Genomic DNA, 26,182 nt, shown 5'->3' on the forward strand with positions numbered 1-26,182 from the left:
AACCATTGTGAATAGGATAAAACCTAAGTGATAGAGGTAAAACTGATAAATAATCTATAGCAAACTGTCTCTGAATGTTACATGTAGATTTAACAGAAGTCAGGAATCAACAATGCTAACAATACTGTAACAATTTTCATTCTACTGTAATTGACAGATGACCCAAAACCGCAGGTTCAGATTTTAATCTTTCTATTTCGTTTTTTTTCCTTGAACAAGCCAGTGTTCATTTTTAATAAATTTAGAATGATTAACTCAAGCCTATAAGCAAAAGTAGGGAGGGGTCATATTCATGAAGAATTTCCAAAGACCCTTGAACATGAAGACTTCTTATTAACACAGTCTTTATCTATGAATAAGCCTACTGCCTGCCACCCCTCCCTGCCTCTCCCCCTCAGTATCCAACTGTAGCAGCAGGATCTGAGGCAACAGCAGGTCCAAACTTTTCTGGGCAAGTCTCAGAGAAACTTCCTGGAGAGAATAAGCCACAGAAATGATGCTCTTCTGATCTTCAGGAGAGAAGAAGTGGGCTCTCCATTCCTACTTGAACACTTCAATCCTGGCATTTTGAAATGCAGTTGTTTCTCTGGCACATTTAGAATATGCATTTTTAATATGCTATAGGTCTTTATCCATGGAAGGTACCCAAGAGGGGAAGGTATTTGTTTTATATTTTCAATAGGATGAAGAGTTAAAGGAAAAACATTTGCTTTAAGAATTTTTAAAGGTATTGTTGGGTGGGGGTTAATTCTGTAAGAGGGACAAAGTAAATCATGGAGGATCAGTCTAAGTGTTTCCTGTCATTTTTTTAACCCTTTACAAACTGCATTAATCTATGGACCATTTTATTGTATGTAGTATTACCTCAGTTATGCTATATCTTTGGTTGTTTATAGGCTGTGTAGTCTTTGAAAGTTTTGGTCCTGGTCAGTAGGTTTTAGCTCAAACATTAGATTCTGTGCCCATTCCCACCATAGCCTACTGCAACTTTGTAACTGTTGAAAGAGGCGAACTGTCCTCAAGAGAAGGGATGTGTTATGTTGGAAACTGCTTAATTTTATTCCCATCTTATGTACTCATTGAATGTTCATTTACTTATAAAGTTAATTGTCTCTTCATTTCTGTTTTCTGCCATTTTATAGATGCAGAAATTGAGGCCAGGAAAATTACACTGTTTCAAAGTGTTACCAAAAGTAAGTCAGAATCAGAATCTAGGTTTTCCTGATGGCTCTGTCTAATAATCAATGTACCCAGAGCCAATTATTCAGTTGATAAATGTATCCCATTTATTTGTTTCCTTTTAGCTATTCAGCTTCAGCAACCTACTTTCATTTTACTCTCATAAATGTATTTCTTACCTACGTGTTAAGCATAAGTGGAAATATGACTATTATCTCTCTCATCTTAGTGAATCATTGCCTTAAAATAGCCATCTACTATTTCCTACAAAATTTTGCTTTCTTGGAGATCTCATTGACTTCTGCATGTATTCCCAGATACTTATGTAACATAGCAACAGGTGACAAGATGATTACCTACAATGCCTGTGTCAGTCAAGTATTTTTTACTGACCTTTGGTGTAACTGAATTTTTTCTCCTGGTTGCCATGTCCTATGATCCCTATGTGGACATCTGCAAGCCCATGCATTATGTGACTGTCATGAGTAGTAGAGTCTGCAGGAGGCTTGTCTTTTGTTGTTGAGTAGCTGGTCTGTTTCTTTTAATCCCCCCACTCAGCCTAGGCCTAAATCTGGAGTTTTGTGATATCAGTGTCATTGATCATTTTCTTCATGATGCATTTCTCCTCTGGAAATCTCTTGCACAAATACTTGGTTTATGGAACAGACCATTATCATCTGTGCTGTACTGACTCTCATTATGTTACTCATGTGTGTAGTTCTGTCCTACAATTACATCATCAAGACAATTTTAAGATTCCCTTCTGCCCAGCAATAGAAAAATGCCTTTTCTACCTGTTCTTCCCACATGATTGTAGTTTCCCTCACCTATGGCAGCTGCATCTTCATCTACATGAAACTTTCAGCAAAGTACTCAGTGGCCATTAATAAGGGGGTGACTCTCCTCACTACTCCCATTGCTCCCATGCTGAACCCCCCTTCAATTACACACTAAGGAACAAGCAAGTACAACAGGCTTTCAAGGACTCAGTCAAAAGAATTTTTAGTGTTTTTCAAGAAATAAGGGACATGAAGTTGATGAACAACTTTGGTGAATTTCCCAAAGTCTGATGGCAAGTTAACTTTTTCACAACGCTCTTGCTCATCCTCATCCAGTGGCATCTTCTCCAAAAGCCTCTTTTAAGATCACGTCATTTCATAATAGGCAGGTTAATAGCTTTCAAAATTTTAAATCCTTGCTTCATTTTCAAATTGAAGACCAAAAAATAAGATAAAAGAAAATAAAATAAATATAAACATCTTGTCATTTTTTACATTTTCAGGGATAACAGAACAAATAATCATCACCACTGTTTCTTCCAATCCAAAATGTCCAAATCATCCATTCATTAATTCACCTAATAAATATGTATTGGGTACTTTCTTTAGGGTAGGTACTGTTTTAGGTCCTACAAACAGAGGACAAAAAAAATCAGAAATAAAAAAATCCTCTTATGCACACTCAGAAATAAAACAAGAAATGGAACAAGCAAGCTTGTTCCATTGTAGAAAAGTTGTAGAAAACTTGTAGAACAGTTCCCAGACATAAAATAAAACTCTGTTATTTGCAAGAACATAGATGAATGTAGAAACAATTGCATTAAGAGAAATAAGCTGGTGCAGTGGGACATGCCTCTAATCCCATTGATTCAGTAGGCTGAGTGAGGAGATCATAAATTTGAGAACTTTTGAGACCCTCAGGAATTTAGAGAGACCATGTCTCTAAAATATAAAATAAAAATTGCAGGAGAAGTGGCTCAGTGGTTAAGTGCTCCTACTTTAGTCCTCAGTCCAAAAGAAGAGAGATACAAACAGAAATAAGCCAGGAACAGACAGACAAGTACTTTATGTGTGAAATATAAAATAATACATCTCATTGAAGTTGTGTGTAGAGTGGCAATTGCAAGAGGCTGGGGAAAGTAGAATGGAGAAAGGTAAATTGATGAGTAGTAAGTTACAGATAGGAGTAAGAAGTTCTGCTGTGCTACTGCCCAGAAGAGTGACTTCAGATAACAATAATATATCAGATATTACAAAAAGCTAGAAGAAAGGATCTTGAATGTTTCAGTCATAAAGAAATGATAAATGTTTGCAAAGTCAGATTATTTTCACCCTGATTAGAATATTATACAATGTATACATGTATTGAAGAATCATGTTGTACCTCATAAATATGTATACTTTTTATGTTTTTATTTGTTAGTTTATAAAGTAAATTTAAATAATAAAATCAAAAAGCTTACACTGCACCAAAATTAATGTTTTTGTCATGAAAGGGAATTACAAACCTTTCAATTTGAGAAAAACCTCTAAAATACTAAAAGTTGAATATTGTGAGATTTTAAATTGTATCAAAGTAATAAAGCCAAAATTTTAAATAGGATAGGCTTTCTCAATAAAAAAGGAATAAGGTTAAAAAATGCTATTTTGAGAAATTTGAATGTTTTTGTACTACAAAAAATTATGCTAGATATAGATAGCTATATTAATATATCTAGCCAAAATGTTAGTGAAATATGCAAACACACACAGAAAAAAATAAAGTAAAAAGAAATCTAGTAAATAAAAGCAGCCAAATATATAGTATCTTTAAAATTTAGATAATTTTCTAAAAGGAATATGAAAAGATATAAATACAGTACTACATCTTTAGGACATAAACAGCAGTATAATATAAGAGTATAAATTGTTTATAAGATTCCCCCACAAAAAGCTCATGTTGCTCATCATCTGAAAATAATTCCCATCCCAAAGGCATTTGAATTTACATTTTTCTAATTTTTTTGTCGCTCATCTTTTCCAGATGATGTTTATATGTCCAAAAAAAATTTCCTCATTTTTTATGCCTCAGTTCTCAAAATAAAATTTACTCCTTCTAAGAATTTTTTCCTGTCCAATTAAAATCCTACATGCTCAAACCCCAAAGAGTCACCATGCAGAAACATCCTGTATCTCTGCTATTATAACATTTTCTCTCTGTCTATATCTTTTAGTAGATTGTCAGTATTGAAAGAAAAATTTTATCAGTTTAGTTTTTGTCCTTGAGTATGAATAATTTCAAATATCTTGAGAGTACACCTTTATCCACAATAAAAATGACACAAGAAATATTTGGATCATTATAACAGAAAATAAAAGAGAAAAATATCTCCAACAAGAGGAATTGAATGTATCAGTGTTGAAACCAAAGTTGAATTTATGCTATATTGATTATAACATAAATATGCTTCCTGCATTTCATTTTTGATTGCTGCTTTCAGTGAATATAGAGTTCCAATTTATTATACATATATATTTATTATTTTATGTATCATTTTATTGATTTAATTGTATGTATCTAAACAACATGATATACATGATGAAATTATTACTACAATTAAGAAAATTAATATACCCATCATCTCAAAAAGTCTGTTTTGTGTATAGTAAAAGCACTTGATATCACTTATTGATTTTTTAGTATAAAATAAAATATTATTAATTTTAGTCCTCCTGATGTAAACTGTCTCTAGATTTATTCATTTTGCATAACTGTGAGTTTGTACCCTTTGACCTACATTGCATAGATTGGTTGAATATCATACATTTTATTTTCCTAACAGATGCATCCATATTCTACCTACTTAGTTGCATGTTCTCTAGTAAGATATAAAATCAGAGATTCTTGGGTTTTTCAAAAGAGTCCAAACTTTTCAAAAGAGTTAACTCTTTGAAAACTTAACCTTGAGGTAATAGTATCTAAATCCAGATCCTGTCGTCATTCCACTAGCCATGAGATTTTTACCAACTCACCCTACTTCAGTCATTTCCTTGTGATTGAAGCACTTTATCAATTTTTTGAAGAAAACAGCTGTATTAATAAATCAAATACCATAGAGTACACCTTAAATATACATAGTAACAAGTAATAAAAAACCTTTATTAATACGTGACTTATATACATATAAGTATATGAAGTATAGATTATAATTGTACAATTAAATATAGAATCAAATTATTTTGTTATATTTACAAAGTTGTGCATACCTAACCATAATCTAACTTTGGAACATTTCTATCATCCCAAAAGGAACCCTCTTATCCTCAGCCATCACTTTTCATCTATCTCTTTCCATATTTCTTCACAGCCTGAAACAGCAAATATATTTTCTTCACTTACTGGTCAAAGAACACAGAATTTCAGTTAGGAGATCTGTTGTATATCAGGGTTAATATATTGAATAACAGTATATTGTATATTACAAAACAGTTAAAAATAAATTCAAATCTCTAAGCACAAAGTCATGGGAGGTGATGGATGGAAGCACATGGCCACCAAATGATGGAGGCAGGAGACAGGAAGCAAACCTTGGATCAGCAAGCTTTCCTCTATTCTGCAGCAAAGTCCATTGATCAGGCTCAGAAGGGCTCATTTTCTGAGTACAGGAAATGGCCTCTGGGGTTACAGAAGAAGTTTGGGTTTTATAGTTTACAATGAGGGTGTCTTAATCAATGGAGACTGCAGATGTGCAGTTTGGACAGTCAGGGACCTACTTGTGCAGGTTAAAATTTTAACTCAGGAAGGCAATTGTAAAAAGGTGTAAACTTCTTGTCACTGGGAAAAGCTCCCAACTCAATTGTTCACTGTTTATCCCTGGAACCTACCTAGAGCTTACCTAGAGCTTCACTATTTGCTTTTCTCTTTCCAAGACTCACTGCAATGGGAAAGTGTAAAAGTCCAGGGCCCAGCATTTTGGTATTTGCCTCCCTTCTTCAGGACCCATTGTGGTTGGGAAGGGGTGAAGGTTTACTTTGGGTAGAGATGCTGGTGATGAACCTGGAAAGGATGGAAGTTTACTTTTTCCCTCAAGGCCTGTTCTTAATGTTTGGCTAATTTCTCTTCCTCCTCCCAAGCTATACTGTCCCTTCATTTTTTTTTCTTGGGGTGCTGTCTTGTGGGGAGAAATATTATTTTCCATAACCCTTCAAAGGATACACTATTTAGCATACTTTGATCAGAAATCATCTTACACATATATCAAAATATATTGCATGCCATAACTACATACAATTATGGTTTGTCAAATTAATACTAATAAAAATATATTTATTGTATATAAGCTTTAAAAATACTCTTATACTTAGTGGTATTATAAGAAATTTGCTTAACAATATTTTGATGCCTTCTATTATATTTCTATTCCTGGGGGAATTATAAAATCAATTGTATGAAAGAATAAATTTCATGTTGTGAAGAACTTTCAGTGGATTTGAAGTCATAGAAATGCTGGGGTACTAGATTTTAATATAATTTAAAATATCAGATATGTTAGTACATAAAAAGAAATTGACATTTCTGCTTTGTCTTAGAATGCTCACAGTTGAATGTAGGCATGTTTGCTGAACTTATTTATTTGTTTTTACTGAAGAATTTTTATGGTTTGTGTAATAAGAATAACATTCTGAGAAAGTAAAGCTGAGTAATATTTTAAAATCTTTATGTATAATTTATTTTTTGCATAAAAATTGGTAAAGCAGAAAAAGAGATCTTTTAGCTACTTTGTGTGCTAACAATTAATTAAAAGAAACTGGACTAGGTTTTGTTTTCAATGAGATTCTTAAAGTTGTCTCTTTTAATGATCCACATGCTTGCTCTAGTCTCTAAAGTCCATGATCCCATTGATACTATGGTAGGTTTGATTGTTTTTCCCCAAGTTCATTACACAAATGATTCATTAGTGGTTTTTGAATTTGGGTCACAGAAGACTTTTTTTCATTAATTTGTTGCAGATTTTGTAAATAAAATAAATATCTAGCTTCAAATTGGAAAACCCTTTCTCTGAGCAAGAGTTCTGAACATCAATTATTCTAAAGGTAACAAGAGTTCCTTGAACACAATTTTCAGTGATAGTTAAAAATAAAAAATAATTTCCTGGGCTTATGATAGAACTGTATCTATTGTGAGAAAGTTGGTGTAATTGATAAAAGAGAAAATCCAAGAAAATCACATATTCCCAGGATAGTATTAGTGTGGAAGTGACCAAATTCAATCAGTAGTGGGTAAAAATTAACAAGTTTATTCTCAACATTTTAAAGTTGTGTCTGTAAAAATACATGTAAACAACTAATAGAGGAAGGTTATGATTAATTGCCAGAAGGGTAAGTAAAATAAATTCTGTCATTTGTTCAATTCCTTTTTGAGAATTGGGTCATATGTGACTCTAATAAATAAATCTTGCCTGATTTCATTAAAATCTAGAAATGTAAATTAATGTGGTATTAACTAAACAGTATTTTTAGAATGCTTTAATCTTGTGTATTGTACATATATTTATAAGATTATATCAGGCAACAATAAAAAGGTAGCATAATTTGTGTCATGTGAAAAGTAGTAAATCTCCCACAAAAATTTTGAAACTAAAAACTAGAAACTATTGGCTTGATATGCACATTTTCAGTAAAATTGGATACTGTGGGACAGAGATAAAACAGAGAAATACAGAGCATTGAAGAGAAGATTACTCCAGATAATCCATGTGAAGTGTTTATTTCAATGTCTAGTCTATAGTAAAGTTTAATAATTAGAACATACTTATTTGATTATAAAGAATACAAGGTGAGAAGTAAAAAGGGGTGTGGAAAATCATGATTTTCACTTTGGTCGTGTTTGGGGTACATCTAATTATATGATTGAGATCATAAAGAGAAATAACTTTTTAGAGCTGAGAAATTCAGGAAAATAATCTATCAGAAAGAAATAATGAAGCACTAAGAACTATCAACATAATAGACACCAGCAAGAAAATAAATGTCTAAAAATGACAAAGCAAAAAGTTGACAGGCTCAACATGTATGTGACAATCAGCAAGTTAACAGAGGCTACTAGAAATACTGGGTGGTTGAAAACACTTCTGAGCTAGGAAGGGTGGCACATTCCTATAATCTCGGCAACTGGAGAGGCTGGGATAGGAGGATCACAAGTTCAAGTCAGGCCTGGGCAATTTGTTAGACCCTGTCTCAAAATTAGGAAAAGCAAATAAAGAAAACACACATTATAACATTATAGTACAAATTTCCTAAACTTCAACAGAAGAAGGGAGGTATTTGATAAACTGTCATGTAATTCATATATTTAAAAACATAGGGGCAAAACATGATTTCAGTATAATAATAATTGACTGTATGGTAACCAACAAAAGGAAAATAATTATGAACTAGGGCACTGAAGTAGTTAAGTTATATTTATTATTCATTATTAGTCAGTTACTTTTATAAATATTTTATATAATATACTTTCACAGAGTATATGTATGAAGAGTGATATTTTATTTTCCATTTTACACTAATAAACTGAGTCACAGTGAAATTAAATTGTGGTTCAAGAAATATGTAATAGTTTAAACCTGATATATTTTGGAATTTGGGATACTAATACAGTATTTTGGGCTGTGCTTCACACTTATAGACATTAAAAAATAAAAAAAAAATTGTGATTTTTTATCAGGTATATATTCCATACCTAACTTATATTATCACCATATACAATAAATTCATCCTGAAAATACTTTTTCTTATGTACAGCAATAGTAAAGCAGTATTTTAAATAGAAAATGATGAGGAAAAATCAGGGAAATAAGCAAGGAAGTAGTTGTTTACAGAAAACACAAGTGTACTTGACATCCTCAGCCACAGAAGGAGAGCCTGTATAATTAACTGTCTGTGTGATATAATTGTATTAATAATAAGACTTCAAGCAAACATAAATATGAAAAAGAAAGTTTAAGGTTCAGCTTTCGGGTTCACAGTATGAGTAAGGAAAATCAATCTCAGAAAACACTAGTAGTCAAATCTAATTGTTTGGGAAAATTAAATCTGAGATGCAGGTAAAATAAAAAAATAAGAACAGAATGCAATAATAAGGAAGCAACCATAACATTTTGGAATTGGTGTAGATAATGCAATTTGAATCTTTTAATCTACCCTGAAATGACCAAAAATATATGATTATAGAACCTATGCTACCAGAGAATTACAATATTTGTAAACAAAATATTTAAATACATATGAATGGGTTTTCCAGGTTCTTCCTCTGTGAATTACTATCCTACACAAACATCTCTGAATTTCAAATGAAAAGTAAATAGATGTCAGGATCCACTTATGAGAAATCACACAATAACAACATTTATCCTGCTGGGACTGACAGATGACCCACAACTAAAGGTCGTGATTTTCATCTTTCTCTTTCTCACCTACATGCTGAGTATAACTGGGAACCTGGCAATCATCTCCCTCACCTTGCTGGATGCACGCCTCAAAACTGCCATGTACTTTTTCCTACAAAATTTCTCCTTCTTAGAAATCTCATTCACAACTGCTTGTATTCCTAGATACTTGTACAGCTTATCTACAGGGGATAAGACCATCACATATAACAGTTGTGCCATTCAGATATTTTTCACTGATCTCTTTGTTGTAACAGAATTTTTTCTCCTCGCCACCATGTCCTATGACCGATACATAGCTATCTGCAAACCTCTACACTATGTGACCATCATGAATACCTGGGTCTGCAGAAGACTCATCCTTTGTTGCTGGACAGCTGCTTTGTTGGTCATACTCCCACCACTTAGCCTGGGCCTGAATCTGGAATTCTGCAACTCTAATGTTATTGACCATTTTGTCTGTGATGCAGAACCCATCCTAAAAATCTCATGCACAGAAACATGGCTCATTGAGCAGATGGTTATAATTTGTGCTGTGTTAACTTTTATCATGACTCTCATATGTGTAGTTCTATCCTATGTATACATCATTAAGACTATTCTGCAATTCTCTTCTGCCCAACAAAGGAAAAAGGCATTTTCTACCTGTTCTTCCCATATGATTGTGGTTTCCATAACCTATGGGAGCTGTATCTTCATTTATGTTAAGCCTGCAGCAAAAGATTCAGTGGCTATTAACAAGGGGGTGACAGTCCTTGTTACGTCCATCAGTCCCATGTTGAACCCATTCATTTACACACTGAGGAACAAGCAAGTAAAACAGGCCTTCAAGGACTCAGTCACAAGAATTGCATTGTTCTTAAATAAGTAAGTGAATTTGCTATTGTAAAAATATTCTAAGTGTACTGAAAAGATTGTTGATCTCTAAATATGTATCTTTGACTTTTTACATCATTCCTTTCCTTGCAAGGAAAGAGTTTCAGGATAAGTTTTCTCAAAAAAACACAAAAAACCTACTTCCAGACAACTAAAGGACTTCACATAATAGAAAATCTGAAAAGAAACTGCAAAAAAACCCCAGAATCAATGCATTCACCACATACTTGAGATTGTGTAATTGTGTTGATAGAATTTCCGAATTCTAATATTTTTTATTTATATATGACAGCAGAATGCATTACAATTCTTATTACACATATAGTACACAATTATTCATATCTCTGGTTGTACACATAGTATATTCACACGTATTCATGTCTTCATATCTCTACTGTGGATAATAATGTTCCTCACATTCCACCATCATTTATAACCCCATGCGCTCTCCCTTCCCATTCAACCCCTCTGCCCCATCTAGAGTTCGTCTATTCCTCCCATGCCCCTCTTCCCTATCCAACTATGAATCTGCCTCCTTATATAAAAGAAAGCACTCAGCATTTGCGGTTTGGGGATTGGCTAACTTCACTTAGCATTATCATCTCTAACTCCATCCATTTACCTGCAAATTTCATGATTTTATTCTCTTTTATTGTAATATTGTATTGTGTATATATTTCACATTTTTTAATCCATTCCTCTATTGAAGGGCATCTAGGTTGCTTCCACAGTTTAACTATTGTGAATTGTACTGCTATATACATTGATGTGGCTATGCCCCTATAGTATGCTCTTTTTAAGTCCTTAGGGTATAGACTGAGGAGAGGGATAGCTGGTTTAAACAGTGGTTCCATTCCCAATTTTCCAAGGAATCTCCAAACTGCTTTCCATATTGGCTGCATCAATTTGCAGTTCCACCAGCATTGTATGAATGTACCTTTTACCCCACATCCTCACCAACATTTATTGTTGTCTGTATGCATTAAAGCTGCCATTCTGACTGGAGTGAGATGAAACCTTAGAGTGGTTTTGATTTACATTTCTCTAATTGCTAGTGATGAAGAATATTTTTTCATATATTCATTTATTGCTTGTACATCATCTTCTAAGAAGTGTCTTTTCTGGCCCTTGGCTCATTTATTGATTTGGTTATCTGATTTTTTCCTTCTCCTCCTTCCCCTCCCACCCCTCCTCCTCCTCCTCCTCCTTCTTCTTCTTTTTGTACCAGGGAGAGAACGCAGGGGCTCTTTACCAAGGAATACATCCACAAGCCCTTTTTTATTTTGAAAGTGTGTCTCACTAAGTTGGTTAGTACCTTGCTCAGTTGCTAAGGCTCCCTCAAAATTGTTAATGTCTGTAAACAAGTCTGGATGGTGCCTGGCATTTTGCCAGAGGGAGTGGTTTGTGAAGTAATGCCAGGGAGCCATTAAGTGTGGAGATTTCTTATTGGTTGACTGCTGTATCTAGTTTATGTTAATTAAGATAAGCTGTGTGGAATGTATAAATACCCCTCCTGTCCTACAATAAACGGCTCCCACTCATGCTGTATCAAGGTACACAAGTTTTTCGTCACCCCGCCCCCCCCCGTTTTTTTGCCCAGCCAGCCAGTCTGCAGCAAAAAATTGTGGATTTCCTGCCTTAACTTCCAGGGTGGCTATGATTACAGGTATGCACCACCACACCTCACTGTTTTTAACAGCCATAATGAAAGAATCTCAATGCAACATACCTTTTTATTAACTATTATTTTAATGGTACAACTATATGAGATATAACGTAAGAATTCAATTATTTAATACATTCATAAGTTGTATAATGATCAAAATACCTGGCTGTTAACATTTCCAACTATGAAAACTTTAAAAAAATGTTTTGTCAATGCATCTTATCAATATAAGATTTATACTATGCAAATGAAACTTACTTATGGGTTAACAACTAAAGGAAGTATTAGATGAAAATTTAAATGTTGAGACCCACTAGCATAATTTGAGATTTTCTGAAAAAGAATTGAATTTTGCATATATAATTCAGTATAAACAATGGAAATGCAAATATGTAAAGTGTGCCACTTCTTAGAGCAACACCTAGTAATATTGACCAGGCAAGAAGGGGAGTAGAGTAAAATGCATTAGGGATGTGGAGAAGCTCTATCTAATACAGGCATTTTGAGGCCACTAATATTTTCAGTTGTTCAACAACACTAACTCCATTGGTCTCCAGTTCTGATTCCGGTGACTTATCTTGTCATCACTTTTGCAATTTTGTCCAAACTTCCCACATTTTTTAGTTGACCCACTCCATGACCTAACTTCAAGATTAATTAACACTATTACTTATATTATTTCTGTTCTAAATTCCTGATATGACAAGCACTGGGTGTTTCTGAATGGAAATCAGTGAATTTAGTGACTACTGAGTTATTAGAAATTCTGTTTCAAGAAGTTTAGATTGCAGCATGCACAGTGGTGCACATCTGTAATCCCAACAACTCAGAGGCTGGGGCAGGAGATTCATAAGTTTGAAGCCTATCTCAGCAATTTAGCAAGTCACTAAGCAACTTAGTAAGACACAGTCTCAAAGTAAAAAATAAAAAGGACTAAAGATAATAGCTCAGTGGTAAAATGACTCTGGGCTCAATCTGTGGTACAAAAGGAAACAAAACAAAAAAATCCTTAGATTGGAATAATGCTCTTCACCTATCTTGAGATCAAGACAGTGGAGGAGACCTGTAATAAAGTCATGTAAAGCTTTAGGTTCACTTAGAACAGATCTAAAGGCCCAGACTGAGAAGCAACAGCAGGCAATATTTGGAGCCTTTTTTCACAGTAGTATCCTAAATTTCTTGAGATGTCCAAAAAATGTTAATCTTGAAAGCTTATGCACTATGCCAGGTCATGTGCTAAGCATTTTATATCTACTAATTTTATATTTAGAGAAATAGATACAGTTTCGTAAGGAACACCTCCATGAAAGTATCAAGAAGTTATCAATTTAAGGCCAGTCTTGAAATGTTTTTTTTAATGCATCATAACTATATAAATATTCAGTTAATTTTGACATAATAATACATGCATGAAAAATAATTCGCTTTATTTAACTCCCTCTCTCCTCTTCTCTTCCATGAATGGTGCTGGCTTTTGTCGAAGTTTTTTTCTTAATCTATTGAGTTGATCATGTGATTCTTGGCCTTAATTCCTTTTATGTGGTGAATTACATTTATTGATTTGCACATATTGAAACAATCTTGCAACCATTGGATGAAACCCACCTGGGCATGGTGTGCTATTTTCTTAATCTCTTTTTGAATGTGGCTTGCCAAAGCACTGGTCTTTCCCTTCTTACCTTAGGGATTTTTGTATGTTCACCCTGCATATTGCTCTGTAGATTTCTTTTCTTGATGTGTCTCTCTATCTGGTGTTAGTATCAGTGTAAAACTGACTTTATAGAATAAATTGTGAGTGTTCCCTCCCTTGCTATTTAATAGAATAATTTGAGGAAGATTAGTGTTATTTTGTCTTTAAAACTCTGGTAGAAATCCATCTGTTCCTGGACTTGGATTGGATGGTTTTTCATTGCTACTTTATCCTCATTGCTTTTTTATTGGTCTGTTTATATTTTTTATATCTTCATGTTTCAATTTAAATAGGTCAAATATATCTAGAAACTTGTCAATGTCTTCTATATTTTCCTGTTTATTGGAGTAAAACTTTTCATGGTGCTTTCTAATTATATTCTGGGTTCCAGAAGTGTCTATGGCAATATCTACTTTTTCTTCTCTAATTTTATTGGTTTGGTTCTTCTCTCTTTTTCTTTTTGGTTAGATTGGCTGAGACCCATCAACCTAGTTTATCTTTTCAGAGAACCAACTCTTTGTTGCATTGATCCTTTTTATTGTTTTTTTTTAATTTTTAATTTTATTAATTATGGGTCTCATCTTAATTATTTCATGTCTTCTACTGATTTTGAAATTAGCTTTTTCTTCTCTTTATGCGGCCTTGAAGTATAACATTTGATTGTTTATCTGGGATTTTTTTTTTAAGGCAGGTGTTCAATGCTATAAACTTTCCTCTTAGAACTGTCTTTATAACATCCCAGAGATTTTTTTATAACTTTATTTTATCTATTTATTCTTTCTTTTATGTGGTGCCAAGGATCGTACCCAGGGCTTCACAGGTACTAGGCAAGTGCTCTATAACTGAGCCACAATGCCGTGTCTCTGTTTTTATTTGTTTCAAAGAATTTTAATTATTTTATATTTTCTTAGTTGTCCATGGACCTTATTTTATTTATTTATATGTGGTGCTACAAATCAAACTCAGTGCCTCTCACACACTAGGCAAGTACTTTACCACTGAGCTATAACTCCAGCCCACACCCCCACCCCCGCAATTTTTTTTTTTATTTCTCTGCTTTTTTTTCCTCATGATCACCAATCTTGTTTTATCTCCAAACTAGCCCATTTCATCAATGCTTACTGTATCATTTGAAATGGATACTCTTATTATTTCATATGTAATGTTTTAGGGTATATCTTTTAATTTATAAATACTTTGTTGAAATATTGGAGATTAACCCAAGGAACATTCTACCACTGAGCTACATTTCCACTGAGCCCTTTATATTTTTTATTTTAAGTTGCTGAGACTGTCACCATACTGATTTTGAAATTAGTTTGATTCTCCTGCCTAAGCCCCCTGAGTAACTATGATTACAGGCATGTGCCATTGTACCTTGTTGAGATATAAATATTTTTAAAATATTAATAGTTAACCTAAAGTAAGGAACATAATTTAATGTATATACTTCAATGAATATTTCCAAGTGTAGTTATAATGTTACCAACACACAGATCCATTTTCAAAATCCCTGAAATCTCTTTAATGCCCCTCCAAATAAATCTGCTGTGCTAACTAATCTGAAATTAGTTTGTTTAGTCATGCTCATTATATAGAAAGGCAGTAGCCTCTCCCTCCTTACCTGAAGTTTTACTGTCCACTTTTTAAAATACCCTCAATCAACTGTAGTTCAAAAATATTAAATAAGAATTTCCAGAAAAAAATATGAATTTTAAATTGCACACCTTCCAGAGTAGCACAGTAGTATCTCACACACCATCCCACTATATCCTTCCTTAGCCCTGATCATCCTTATGTAAACCATATCTACATTCTATGCAATACTCAGCTTGTAGTAACATTGTTGCTTCAGTAACTCTTGCTTTTAGTAAGGCATATTGTGCCTAGTAATTAATCCAAAATGCAAGAGTAGTCAGTGCTGAAAATTCAGATATGCCAAAGAGAAAACATGAAGAGTTTACTTTAGTTAAAAATGTGCTCTAGATGAATTTTTTAAAAGTATTTATAGTGTTCAGTACTATTCACAGTTTCAAGAATCACCTGGTGGACTTAGACTGTATGGCCTGTGGATTAGGGAGGAAATACTGTACAGAATGTTTACACTTTTAGCTCTATATTTATTTACTAAACATTATGTCTGTGATAGTTACTCAAGTCATTATACTGGCAACATATTTTTTGTTTTTAATAAAAAAATAAAAATTGTTTTTAATAAAAATTAAAAATTGTGCATATTTAGGAGGTACCATGTAATGTTTCAATACATGTATCCATAATGTTACATTCAAGTCTAAGTAAATATGTCTGTCTTCTCAAACACTTATCATTTATTTCTGATAAAAATATTCAAAATACTTTCTTCTAGCCATTTTAAATATATTATACATTACTTTTGCCTAAGAGTCCCCAACTATGCAATAAAACACCAGAATTTATCAGAATTTATTTTTTATATCTAAGTGTCATATATTTAATTGTTGACCTACATTTCCTCATCCCATCATCCCCTGATCCTCCCCAGACTCTGGTAACCACCATTATGCCCTTTACTTCTGAGAGCAACTATTTTAGATTTCATACGAGTGATATCATGCAATATTTGTGTTTCTAATGCTTGGTAACATTACGTCCCCCAGGTTCATCCATGTTGTCACAAATGAGAGGACTTCATCATTTGTGATGCCCAAATAGTATTCCTTTGTGTGTTTTTATCACATTTTCTTTATTCACTCATCAGTTTAGTAATTAGCTTCATCTTAATTCTATGCTATTTTGGATAGTACCACAATCAACTTGGGAGTACAGATGTGTCTTCAACATAGTGATTTTATTTCCTTTGAATATTTACCCAGTAATAGGATTGCTAGAACCTATAATTGCTCCACTCTTTTTTTATTATTATTTTTTGAGGCATCTCTATACTGCTTTTCATAATGGCTGTACAAATTCAAGCTATTAACAATGTGCGAGGGTTCACTTTTTCCATATCCTCTCCAACATTTGTTTTTTTGTCTTTTTGACAATAGCCCTTCTAATGGAAGTGAGGTGGGATTTGCATTTCCCTAATGACTTAGTTTTACTGCATTATGGTCAGAAAGGATACTCAATATGATTTCAGGATTTTTAAATTTTATGATAAGACATATTGACTTATCTAACTCTGACAGATCTGGTACTGGATTCTAAGTTGAAGACCTGCTATTAATTACCTCTCTCTGCCCCCTTCTCTCTCATCCTTCTCTTAATTCCCTCTATCTTTGTAGATATCTCCTATCACACTGCACTCTTTGTTGATGTGGGAAATTTAAAATAGGAAACTTTTTCCTTCCTGCTTTCTTCAATGAATCTTTTCTTATTATGCTAAAACCAGGTGCTGTCATCTCTCATCTGGTTTCCTTAGATACTGTGAAGGTAAATGACAAGTGTGAATAGTAGTTCAAATTGATGTATCTGTGATTAAAGGATCACTGGAGGGTCTTCTTCCACCATTATACTCTTCCTCCACCAGGCAATACTTCAGTCATTTAATTTCTAAGTCATAGTCAATCATATATAGATCATTTAATTTAATAATTTTCTGATGTTTAATATTTAGATCTTTTTCAGTAACTACTAAAAATACTAAACACATTTTCAAAGCATTATTATAAATTTATGCACTCATGTATTTAGAATATATACTTAGCATTTTCTATGTCCATAGAAAGAAAACTAAGAGAAGGGGGAAAATAAGTTATAAATAAAGGCAGCTTTAATGGAGATTAAAAGGAAAATTGGCATTTCAGGCCAATGTTTTGAGAAAGAAATATTTTTCAAAAGACATAAATTTAAGTATCAGAGCAATGAAATAAAAAGAAAAGGAGGAAACTAACTCCTGGAAGCTGCTGGTACTACCTGGGCCTCCTTCTTTCATATACTTTGTATAAGGAAGTAGAATATTTATTTTTTTGAGAAAGAGACAATCCTATGTATCATATTAACAAAGGCTTTTTTTTACTTGTTTATTCCATAAGGTATAGATTAAGGGTTCAAAAGTGGAGCAACTGAGATATTGAGGACAGGGATTCCCTTGGAAAAATATCTTCTTTGTTTGATTGGAGGTTTTAGATACATGAAGATGCAGCTGCCATAGGAAAGGGATATCACGATCATGTGAGAAGAACATGTGGAAAAGCCTTTTTCCTCTGACTAGTTGAAGGGATTCTTAGAATGGCCAGGATGATATAGGTGTAGGATACCATCACTAGGACCAATGTGACTAAGAGTGTCACCAAACCTGAGATGAATCCCATCATCTCCAGGAGCCGTATGTCTGTGCAGGAGATCTGCATGAGGGATGTAGTGTCACAATGGAAATGATCAACAACGTTGGAAGCACAGAAGTCAATATTTAGACCTAATATGAGTGGTGGGAAGATGACAAGCCAGCAAGCCAACAACTGAGAACCAGCTGAATGCAGATTTTGCTGTTCATGATGGTTATGTAATGAAGGGGCTTACAGATGGCCACATGACCAATCACAGGACATACCGGCCAACAAGTAAAATTCTGATATTCCAAGTAGGAAGGCAAAAAACACTTGGGTAGCACAACTGGCATAGGAAATGGTCTTGTCCCTAGTTGCCACAATAACCAGCAATTTAGTAATACAGGAAATTTCTAAGAGAGAAATTATGAAGATAAAAGTACATGGGGGGGCTGGGGATGTGGCTCAGGCGGTAGCGCACCCGTCTAGCATGTGTGCGGCCCGGGTTCGGTCCTCAGCACCACATACCAACAAAGATGTTGTGTCCGCCGAGAACTAAAAAATAAATATTAAAAAATTCTCTCTCTCTCTCTCTCTCTCTCTCTCTCTCTCTCTCTCTCTCCTCTCTCACTCTCTCTTAAAAAAAAAAAAAAGTACATGGGGGTCTTCAGGTCCATATCTACCAGGGTAAGTGTGACAATGGTCAGATTACCAGTGATGCTCAGCAACTAGGTAAGAAGCAGGAAGACAAATAACACAACTTTCAATTCTAGATCATCAGTCAAACCTACCAGGATGAACACTGTCAGTCTTGTGTGGTGCTCTTACTTTCACCAAGTCTGAATGCAAAAACAATCATCATCGTCATCATCCTCATCTCTTCAAAAAAAAAAAAAAAAACCAGTGGTAACTAGGGTTGAGCTAATATTAACAAAACAATGTACAAATAAAGCTATGCAATGTTGCTCAGTTATGCTTTAAAAATGATTTTGCAAGCAAGAAGAAGTACTCTTTTTTCAGACTATCTAGTCAGAGAACTTATATATTAATTTGCAATTCTACTGGAGAATAATCTATATTAGGGTAGTAATTGTTTATCCTGTTTTATGAATAAATTAGAGGAAAATTAAAGGAAGTTAAAGGCCAGGTAGGGTGGTGCACTCCTTTAATCCCAGCAGTTTGGGAGACTGAGACAGAAGGATCACAAGTTCAAAGCCAGTCTCAGCAAAGGTGAGGTGCTAAGCAATTCAGTGAGACCCTGTCTCTAAATCAAATACAAAATAGGGGATGTGGCTCAGTGGTTGAGTGCCCCTGAGTTCAATCCCCAGTATTTCCGCCCCCAAAACAAAAGGAAGTTAAAGACTAAAAAGTAGTTTTTCTTTCTTGATAATACACAAGTTTTGGTATGTCATTTCACTAGTCCTTTGAAGTTTAACTGAATAAAATTCATCACTTTGTGTTTTCTAATTTGAAGCTAGATATTTATTTTATTTGTCAAAACTGTAACAAAGAACAAAGTTAATACACAAAAAATTCCTTGGTGACCCAGTTTTAAAAACCACTAATGAATCATTGTCTAATGAACTTGAGGAAAAACAATCAAACCTATCATAGTAACAATGGGATCATGGCCTTTAGAGACAAGAGAAAGCATTCAGATCATTAAGAGACTCATAGGATAACTTTAATAATCTCATTAAATGCAACACCTATTTCAGTTTCTTTTAATTAATTCTTAGTATGGAAGGTAACTAAAAATCTGTTTCTTTTTCTGCTTTATCAATTTGTTATAAATTATACATAAAGAATATTAATCAGTTTTATTTTTTCAGAATATTATTCTTATTACACATACCATAAAAATTCTTCAGTCAAAATAAATAATTTCATCAAATATGATGAAATATGTGAGCATTCTAAAAGCAGAAATGTCAATTACTTTTTGTTCACTAACATATTTTATTATTTAAAATTATGTTAAAATTTAGTACCCTAGAACTTCTGTGGCGTCAAATGCACTGAAAGATCCTCACAATTTGAAATTCATTTTTTTTTATAAAATTAACTTTATAATTCCTCCAGGAATAGAAATATAATAGAATTTACTGCATGGAAATATTATTGAGTTAAGCAAATTTATGTTATAATATAAATAAGTATAAGAATACTTGAAGCTCACATAAAATATATTTTTTTTCATTATTATTATCAATTTTACAAACTATAATTGTATGCAGTTATGGAAAACAATATGTTTTGATATAAGTGTACAATGTGAAATTATCCTATTGTACTAATTAGCAGATCCATCACCTCTCATGTTTTTGTGCTTAGAAACTTGAACTTATTTTATCTGTTTGTAATATTTGATATATTATTAAGCATAGTCACCCTCATGTACAACATATCTCAAAAACATCTTTATCCTGTCTAACTGAAACTCTGTTTTTTGACCAACAATAGAAGAAAGTATATTGGTTATGTCAGGCTGAGAAAAAAGTGTGCAGAGAAATGATGAAAAGTGATGGCTGAAGGGTACAAGCTTCCTTTGGGGGTGATAAAAATGTCCCAAAGTTAGATTATGATGAGGTATGCACAACTTTGTAAATATACCAAAAATAATTTATTTTGTATTTTAATTGTAGAAATCATAATTTAAACTTCAACTGTATTGTATATAAATTACATATTAATAACTGTGAATTTATTATTTTTACTATGTATATTTAAAGTGTACACTATAGTATTTTGATGCACTAATAAAGCTGTGTTTTAAAAATGAAGTAAGTGCTTGAATAGAAAAATGATTTAACATATAACCCAATCAATAAATGGGCCAAAGAACTGAATACACTTCTCAGAAGGTGATATACAATCAATAAACAAATATATAAAAAAATGTTCAACATCTCTAGCTATTAGAGAAATGCAAATCAAAACTACTCTCAGATTCCATCTCAGTCCAGTCATAATGGCAGCTATTAAGAATACAAATAATAATAAGGAGTTGGCAAGTATGTGGGAAAAAAAGGCACACTCATACATTGCTGATGGGACTGCAAAATGGTGCAGCCAATATGGAAAGCAGTATGAAGACTGGAAAAAGTGTGAATGGAACTTGGAAAAGTGTGAATGGAACCACCATTTGACCCAGCTATCCCACTTCTTGGTCTATACACAAAGGACATTGAAACAGCATACTACAAGGACACAGCTATATCAATATTTATTGCAGCACAATTCACACTAGCTAAACTGTGGAACCACCTTAGATGCTCATCAGTAGATGAATGGATAAAGAAATTGTGGTATATATACAAAATGAATATTACTCAACATTAAAAGATAATAAAATTATAGCATTTGAGGTAAATGGATGGAGTTGGAAAATATAATGCTAAGTGAAGTTAGCCAATCCCACAAAACCAAATACCAAAAATTTTCTCTGATGTAATAAGGCTGATTCATAAGCAGGGTTGGGAGGGGAAACATATGAAGATTAAACAAATTCTGGATAGGGCAAAAGGGAGGGAAGGGAATGGAGGGGACAGGGGGTGTTAAAAAAGATGAATGAGATGGACATCATTTCCCTAAGTACATGAATAAAAACACAAATGGTGTGAGTATACATTGTGTACAGAGATATGCAAAAATTGTGTTCTATATGTGTAATATGAATTTTAATGCATTCTACTGTCATATAACAAATTGGAATAAAAAAATTAAAAAAAGAAGTAGGATGAGTTGGTCAAAATATCACAGCTGGTAGAGTGATGACAGAATATAAATTTAGATATTATTACCTCAAGGTTAACTTTTCAAACAGTGAATAATTTTGAAAATCTTCAGGATCATTGATCTTTTACTAGAGAACATCCAACCAATGGGGTAGAATCTGGATGCATCTGTTAGGAAAATAAAATGTTTGATATTCAACCAATCTATGCAATGTAGGTCAAAGTGTACAAACTTGCAATTATGCAAAAGTAATAAATATAGAGACATTTACATCAGCAGCACTATAATTAATAATATTGCCTTTTATACTGAAAAATTTATGATATCCAGTGCTTTTACTATACACAAAAAGGAAACTTTTTGAAATGATGGGTATATTAATTTTCTGACTGTAATAATGTTTACAATGTACATCATGATGTATACTTTAAATACATACAATAAAATCAATAACTTGATACATAAAGTAATACATGTATGTGTGTGTGATAAATTTGAATATATATTCGTTGAAAGCAGCAGCAAAATGAAATGTAGGAAGCATATTTATGTTATAATCAACATAGCATGAATTTATCTTTGGTTTCAACATTTTGATACATTTAATTCCTCTTGTTGAAAATATGTTTTTTCCCTTTTATTTTCTGTTATAACAATTCAAATACTTCTGATGTTGTTTTTATAGTTGATAAAGGTGTGCTTTTAAGATATTTAAAAGTTTTCATACTCAAGGACAGAAACAATATTGACAAAGTTTCTGCTTTAAGTACTGACAATCTACTAACAGATGCAGAGAGATGAAGAGAAAATGCTATAGTAATATACAGGACATTTCTACATGGTGATCTTTCACGTTCGGGGCATGTAGGATTCGACAGGAAAAATTTCTCAGCAGAAGTGAATTTTATTTTGAGAACGAAGGCATAAGAATGAGGGAAAAAAAATTTTGACATGTAAACATTATATGAAAAAGTCACAGAAAGAGAAGGAAAGCTTAAATTCAAATGCCATTGGAATGGGGGAATTAGTTTCAGATGATGACCCTTATGAGCTTTTTGAAGGGGAAATGTGGTAAACAATTTTTACTCTTATTTTTATAGCTGTTTATATCCTAAAAATGCAGTACTATTATTTATAGCTTTTCATATTCCTTTTAGAAAATTATCTAAATTTTAAAGATCCCATATACTGGGCTGCTTTTATTTCCTTAATTTCTTCATTTTAATTTTTTCTCTGTGTGTTTGCGTGTTTTAGTAACATTTTGTGTAGAAGTTTTAATATAACTATCTACATCTGGCAAATTTTTTGCAGCACAAAAATATTTAAATTTCTCAAAATAGCCAATTTTTTACCTTATTTTTTATCTCCATGTTTTTTGAGAAAAACCTATCACATTTAAAATTTTGGCTTTATAAATTTGATATAATTTAAAAATCTCACAATTTTTAAGTTTTAGTATTTTAGAGGTTTTTCTTAAATTGAAGGATTTATGATTCCCTTTCATGACAAAAACACTAATTTTGGTGCAAACTAAGCCTTTTATTTTTATTATTTAAATTTATTTTTAAACTTACACATAAAAACATAAAAAAGTATATATGTTTATGGGGTACAACATAATTTTTCAATACATGTATACATTGTGTAATATTCTAACCAGGGTAAAAACAAACTACCTTCTCAAACATTTATCACTTCTTTATAATTAAAACATTCAAGATCCTTCCTTCTAGCTTTTTGAAATATATAATACATTATTGTTATCTGAAGTCACTCTTCTGGGAAGCAGCACAGCAGAACTTCTTACTCCTATCTGAAACTTACTACTCATCAATTAACTTTTCCCCTTTCTGCTTTCTCCAGCCTCTTGTAACCACCACTCTACAATCAACTTATATTTCACATTTAAGTGAGTTTCTTTTCTGTCTGTGCCTGGTGTATTTCTGTCTCTCTCATCTATTTTTGGATGGAGGATTGAATCTAGAAACACTTAACCACTGAGCCACATCTCCAGCTCTTTTTTTTTTTTTTTTTTTTTTTTTGGAGACATGGTCTCACTAAGTTCCTTAGGATCTCACTAAGTGCTGAGATCTCAAACTTGTGATCTTCCTGCATCGCCCTCCTGAGCCACTGGGACTACAGGCATGCAACACTGCACCAGCTTATTTCTCTTAATGTAGTGATTTCCACTTCCATCTATGTTCTTGAAAAATCACAGAATTCCATCTTATTTTATGGTTGAGAAGTATTCCAATGTGTATATATACCACATTTTCTTTATGCATTCTTTAGGTGATGATCACTTAGCTTGTTTGTTCTGTTTATTTTCTTTTTCTTTTTTTTTTTTACTCCGAGAGTGCATTGGAGGAGTTTTTTTGTTTTTTGTTTTTTTGACATTGTTTTGTCGTTCTTTTTCAGAACCTAAAACCCTATCTACCCTAAAGAAAGTACCCAATATATATTTATTAGGTGAATTAATGAATGAATCATTTGAAAGTTTAAGATTGGAAGAAACAATAGTGAAAATAATTTGTTCTGTAATCCCTGAAAATGTAAAAATTGATTAGAAGTTTATCTTATTTTGTTGTATTTTCTCTTTTGGTATTCTTAATTGGAAACTGAAGCAAGGATTTAAAATTTTTAAAAACTATTAACATGCTTATTATGGAATGATGTGATTTTAAAAGAGGCTGTGGAGAAGATGCCACTGGATGAGAACAAGCAAGCGAAAGCATTTTGAAAAAGTTAACTTGCCAGGGGAGTTTGGGAAATTCACCAAATACTAACTTTATGTTCCCTTATTTCTTGGAAAATATTACAATTATTTTGACAGAGTCCTTGAAGGCCTTTTTTACTTGTTTGTTCCTTAGTGTGTAAATGAAGGGGTTCAGCATGGGAGCGATGGAAGTAGTGAGGACAGTCACCCTCTTATTAATGGCCACTGAGTCCTTTGCTGAAGGTTTAATGTAGATGAAGATGCAGCTGCCATAGGTGAGGGAAACCACAATCATGTGGGAAGAACAGGTAGAAAAGGCTTTTTTCTTTTGCTTGGCAGAAGGGAATCTTAAAATTTTCTTGATGATGTAAATGTAGGACAGAACTACACACATGAGTGTCATAATGAGGGTCAGTACAGCAGAGATGATAATGGTCTGTTCCATGAACCTAGTATTTGAGCAAGAGATTTTCAGGAGGGGAGATGCATCACAAACAAAATGATCGATGATATTAGAATCACAAAACTCCATATTTAGGCCTAGGCTGAGTGTGGGAATTTAAAGAAACAGACCAGCTACCCAACAACAAAAGAGAATTCTCTTGCAGATTCTGCTCCTCATGATAGTCACATAATGCAGGGGCTTGCAGATGGCCACATAGCGATCATAGGACATGGCAGCCAGGAGAAAAAATTCAGTTACACCAAAGAGGTCAGTAAAAAATACTTGGCTGACACAGGCATTGTAGGTAATCATCTTGTCACCTGTTACTATGTTATATAAGTATCTGGGAATACATACAGATGTGAATGAGATCTCCAAGAAAGCAAAATTTTGTAGGAAATAGTACATGGCTATTTTAAGGTGAGAATCCACTAAGATAAGGAAGATGATAGTCAGATTCCCAGTTATGCTCAGCACGTAGGTGAGAAACAGAAAGATAAAAATCAGAACCTGCAGTTGTGGGTCATCTGTCAGTCCCAGTAGAATGAAAACTGTTACAGTATTGTTCCTCATTGTTGATTTCTGGCTTCTATTAAATCTGCATGTAACAGAGAAACTTTGTTATGGATTATTTATTAGTTTTAACTGTACCGTTCAGGTTTTTCTTATTCACAAATAGTTTTAATAATTATTACATTTTAACATTTATTACATTCAATTAAGGGCATACTCTGTAAAGGTTACTTTGCACTCCTATGGTTCTGTCATTTCACTGGGAGAAAAGATATCCTTTGACTCTTAACAATTCTGTTTAATGCATTTGCTTGAAATGTTCCTTTTTAAGTGCTAGTATATGCCAGGAAACTTGGGATTACTTATGTACATTGTAGTCACTTGAGGTCTCCATTCTAGTTTAATGATTTATTCTGGCTTTATGATTAAAAAATTTCGTTTCTATTTTTGCTTATTGCACATGTGTAGTTTTCTCCAGAAAACCTCCTAACTGTACATGTATAGATGTGCACATCACTCACATGCATATCCTATTTTATTTTTGGCTTATGGAGACCAATCTTAACCTAGAACAAAAACATGGAAAAAAGAACATGGAAAATTATCTGACTTAAAAATGAATTTATGAAATCAGAATAAGCAACATTAATCAAATTTGGAGGGGTAGTTGCATATTCAGTTAGAATTAATGTCTCTTCTTCTAGTTTTAAGGTAATGAGGGCCTCTGCTTGAAAATTTTGGGTTGTTTCATTGAAAAAACATATCAAAGTCAATTAATATTTTCTTTATCACTCTACACTTTTCACCATACTCAAATATCATCTGTATTTTCATCAAGTCTTATGTTTTGAATATCACATTTTAGAGACTCTTTCTTATTGTCAGTTGCAACCTGACACAATAGAC

The 26,182-nt window shown here is 33.1% G+C and overlaps 1 protein-coding gene and 1 pseudogene across 1 annotated transcript; one reads left to right on the top strand and one right to left on the bottom strand.

The window, feature by feature from the left end:
* Window positions 1-9,317: 9,317 nt before the first annotated feature.
* LOC144255011 (olfactory receptor 6C2-like) lies at window positions 9,318-10,253 on the top strand. Its single transcript, XM_077799069.1, has one exon. The coding sequence runs from the start codon at window positions 9,318-9,320 to the stop codon at window positions 10,251-10,253; it is 936 nt and encodes a 311-aa protein (XP_077655195.1).
* Window positions 10,254-24,400: 14,147 nt separating this feature from the next.
* On the bottom strand, window positions 24,401-25,336 carry LOC113177436 (olfactory receptor 6C2-like; annotated as a pseudogene).
* Window positions 25,337-26,182: the final 846 nt, after the last annotated feature.

Source organism: Urocitellus parryii, chromosome 5, assembly GCF_045843805.1.
Source record: "Urocitellus parryii isolate mUroPar1 chromosome 5, mUroPar1.hap1, whole genome shotgun sequence".
In the NCBI taxonomy this organism is placed as follows: Eukaryota; Metazoa; Chordata; class Mammalia; order Rodentia; family Sciuridae; genus Urocitellus; species Urocitellus parryii.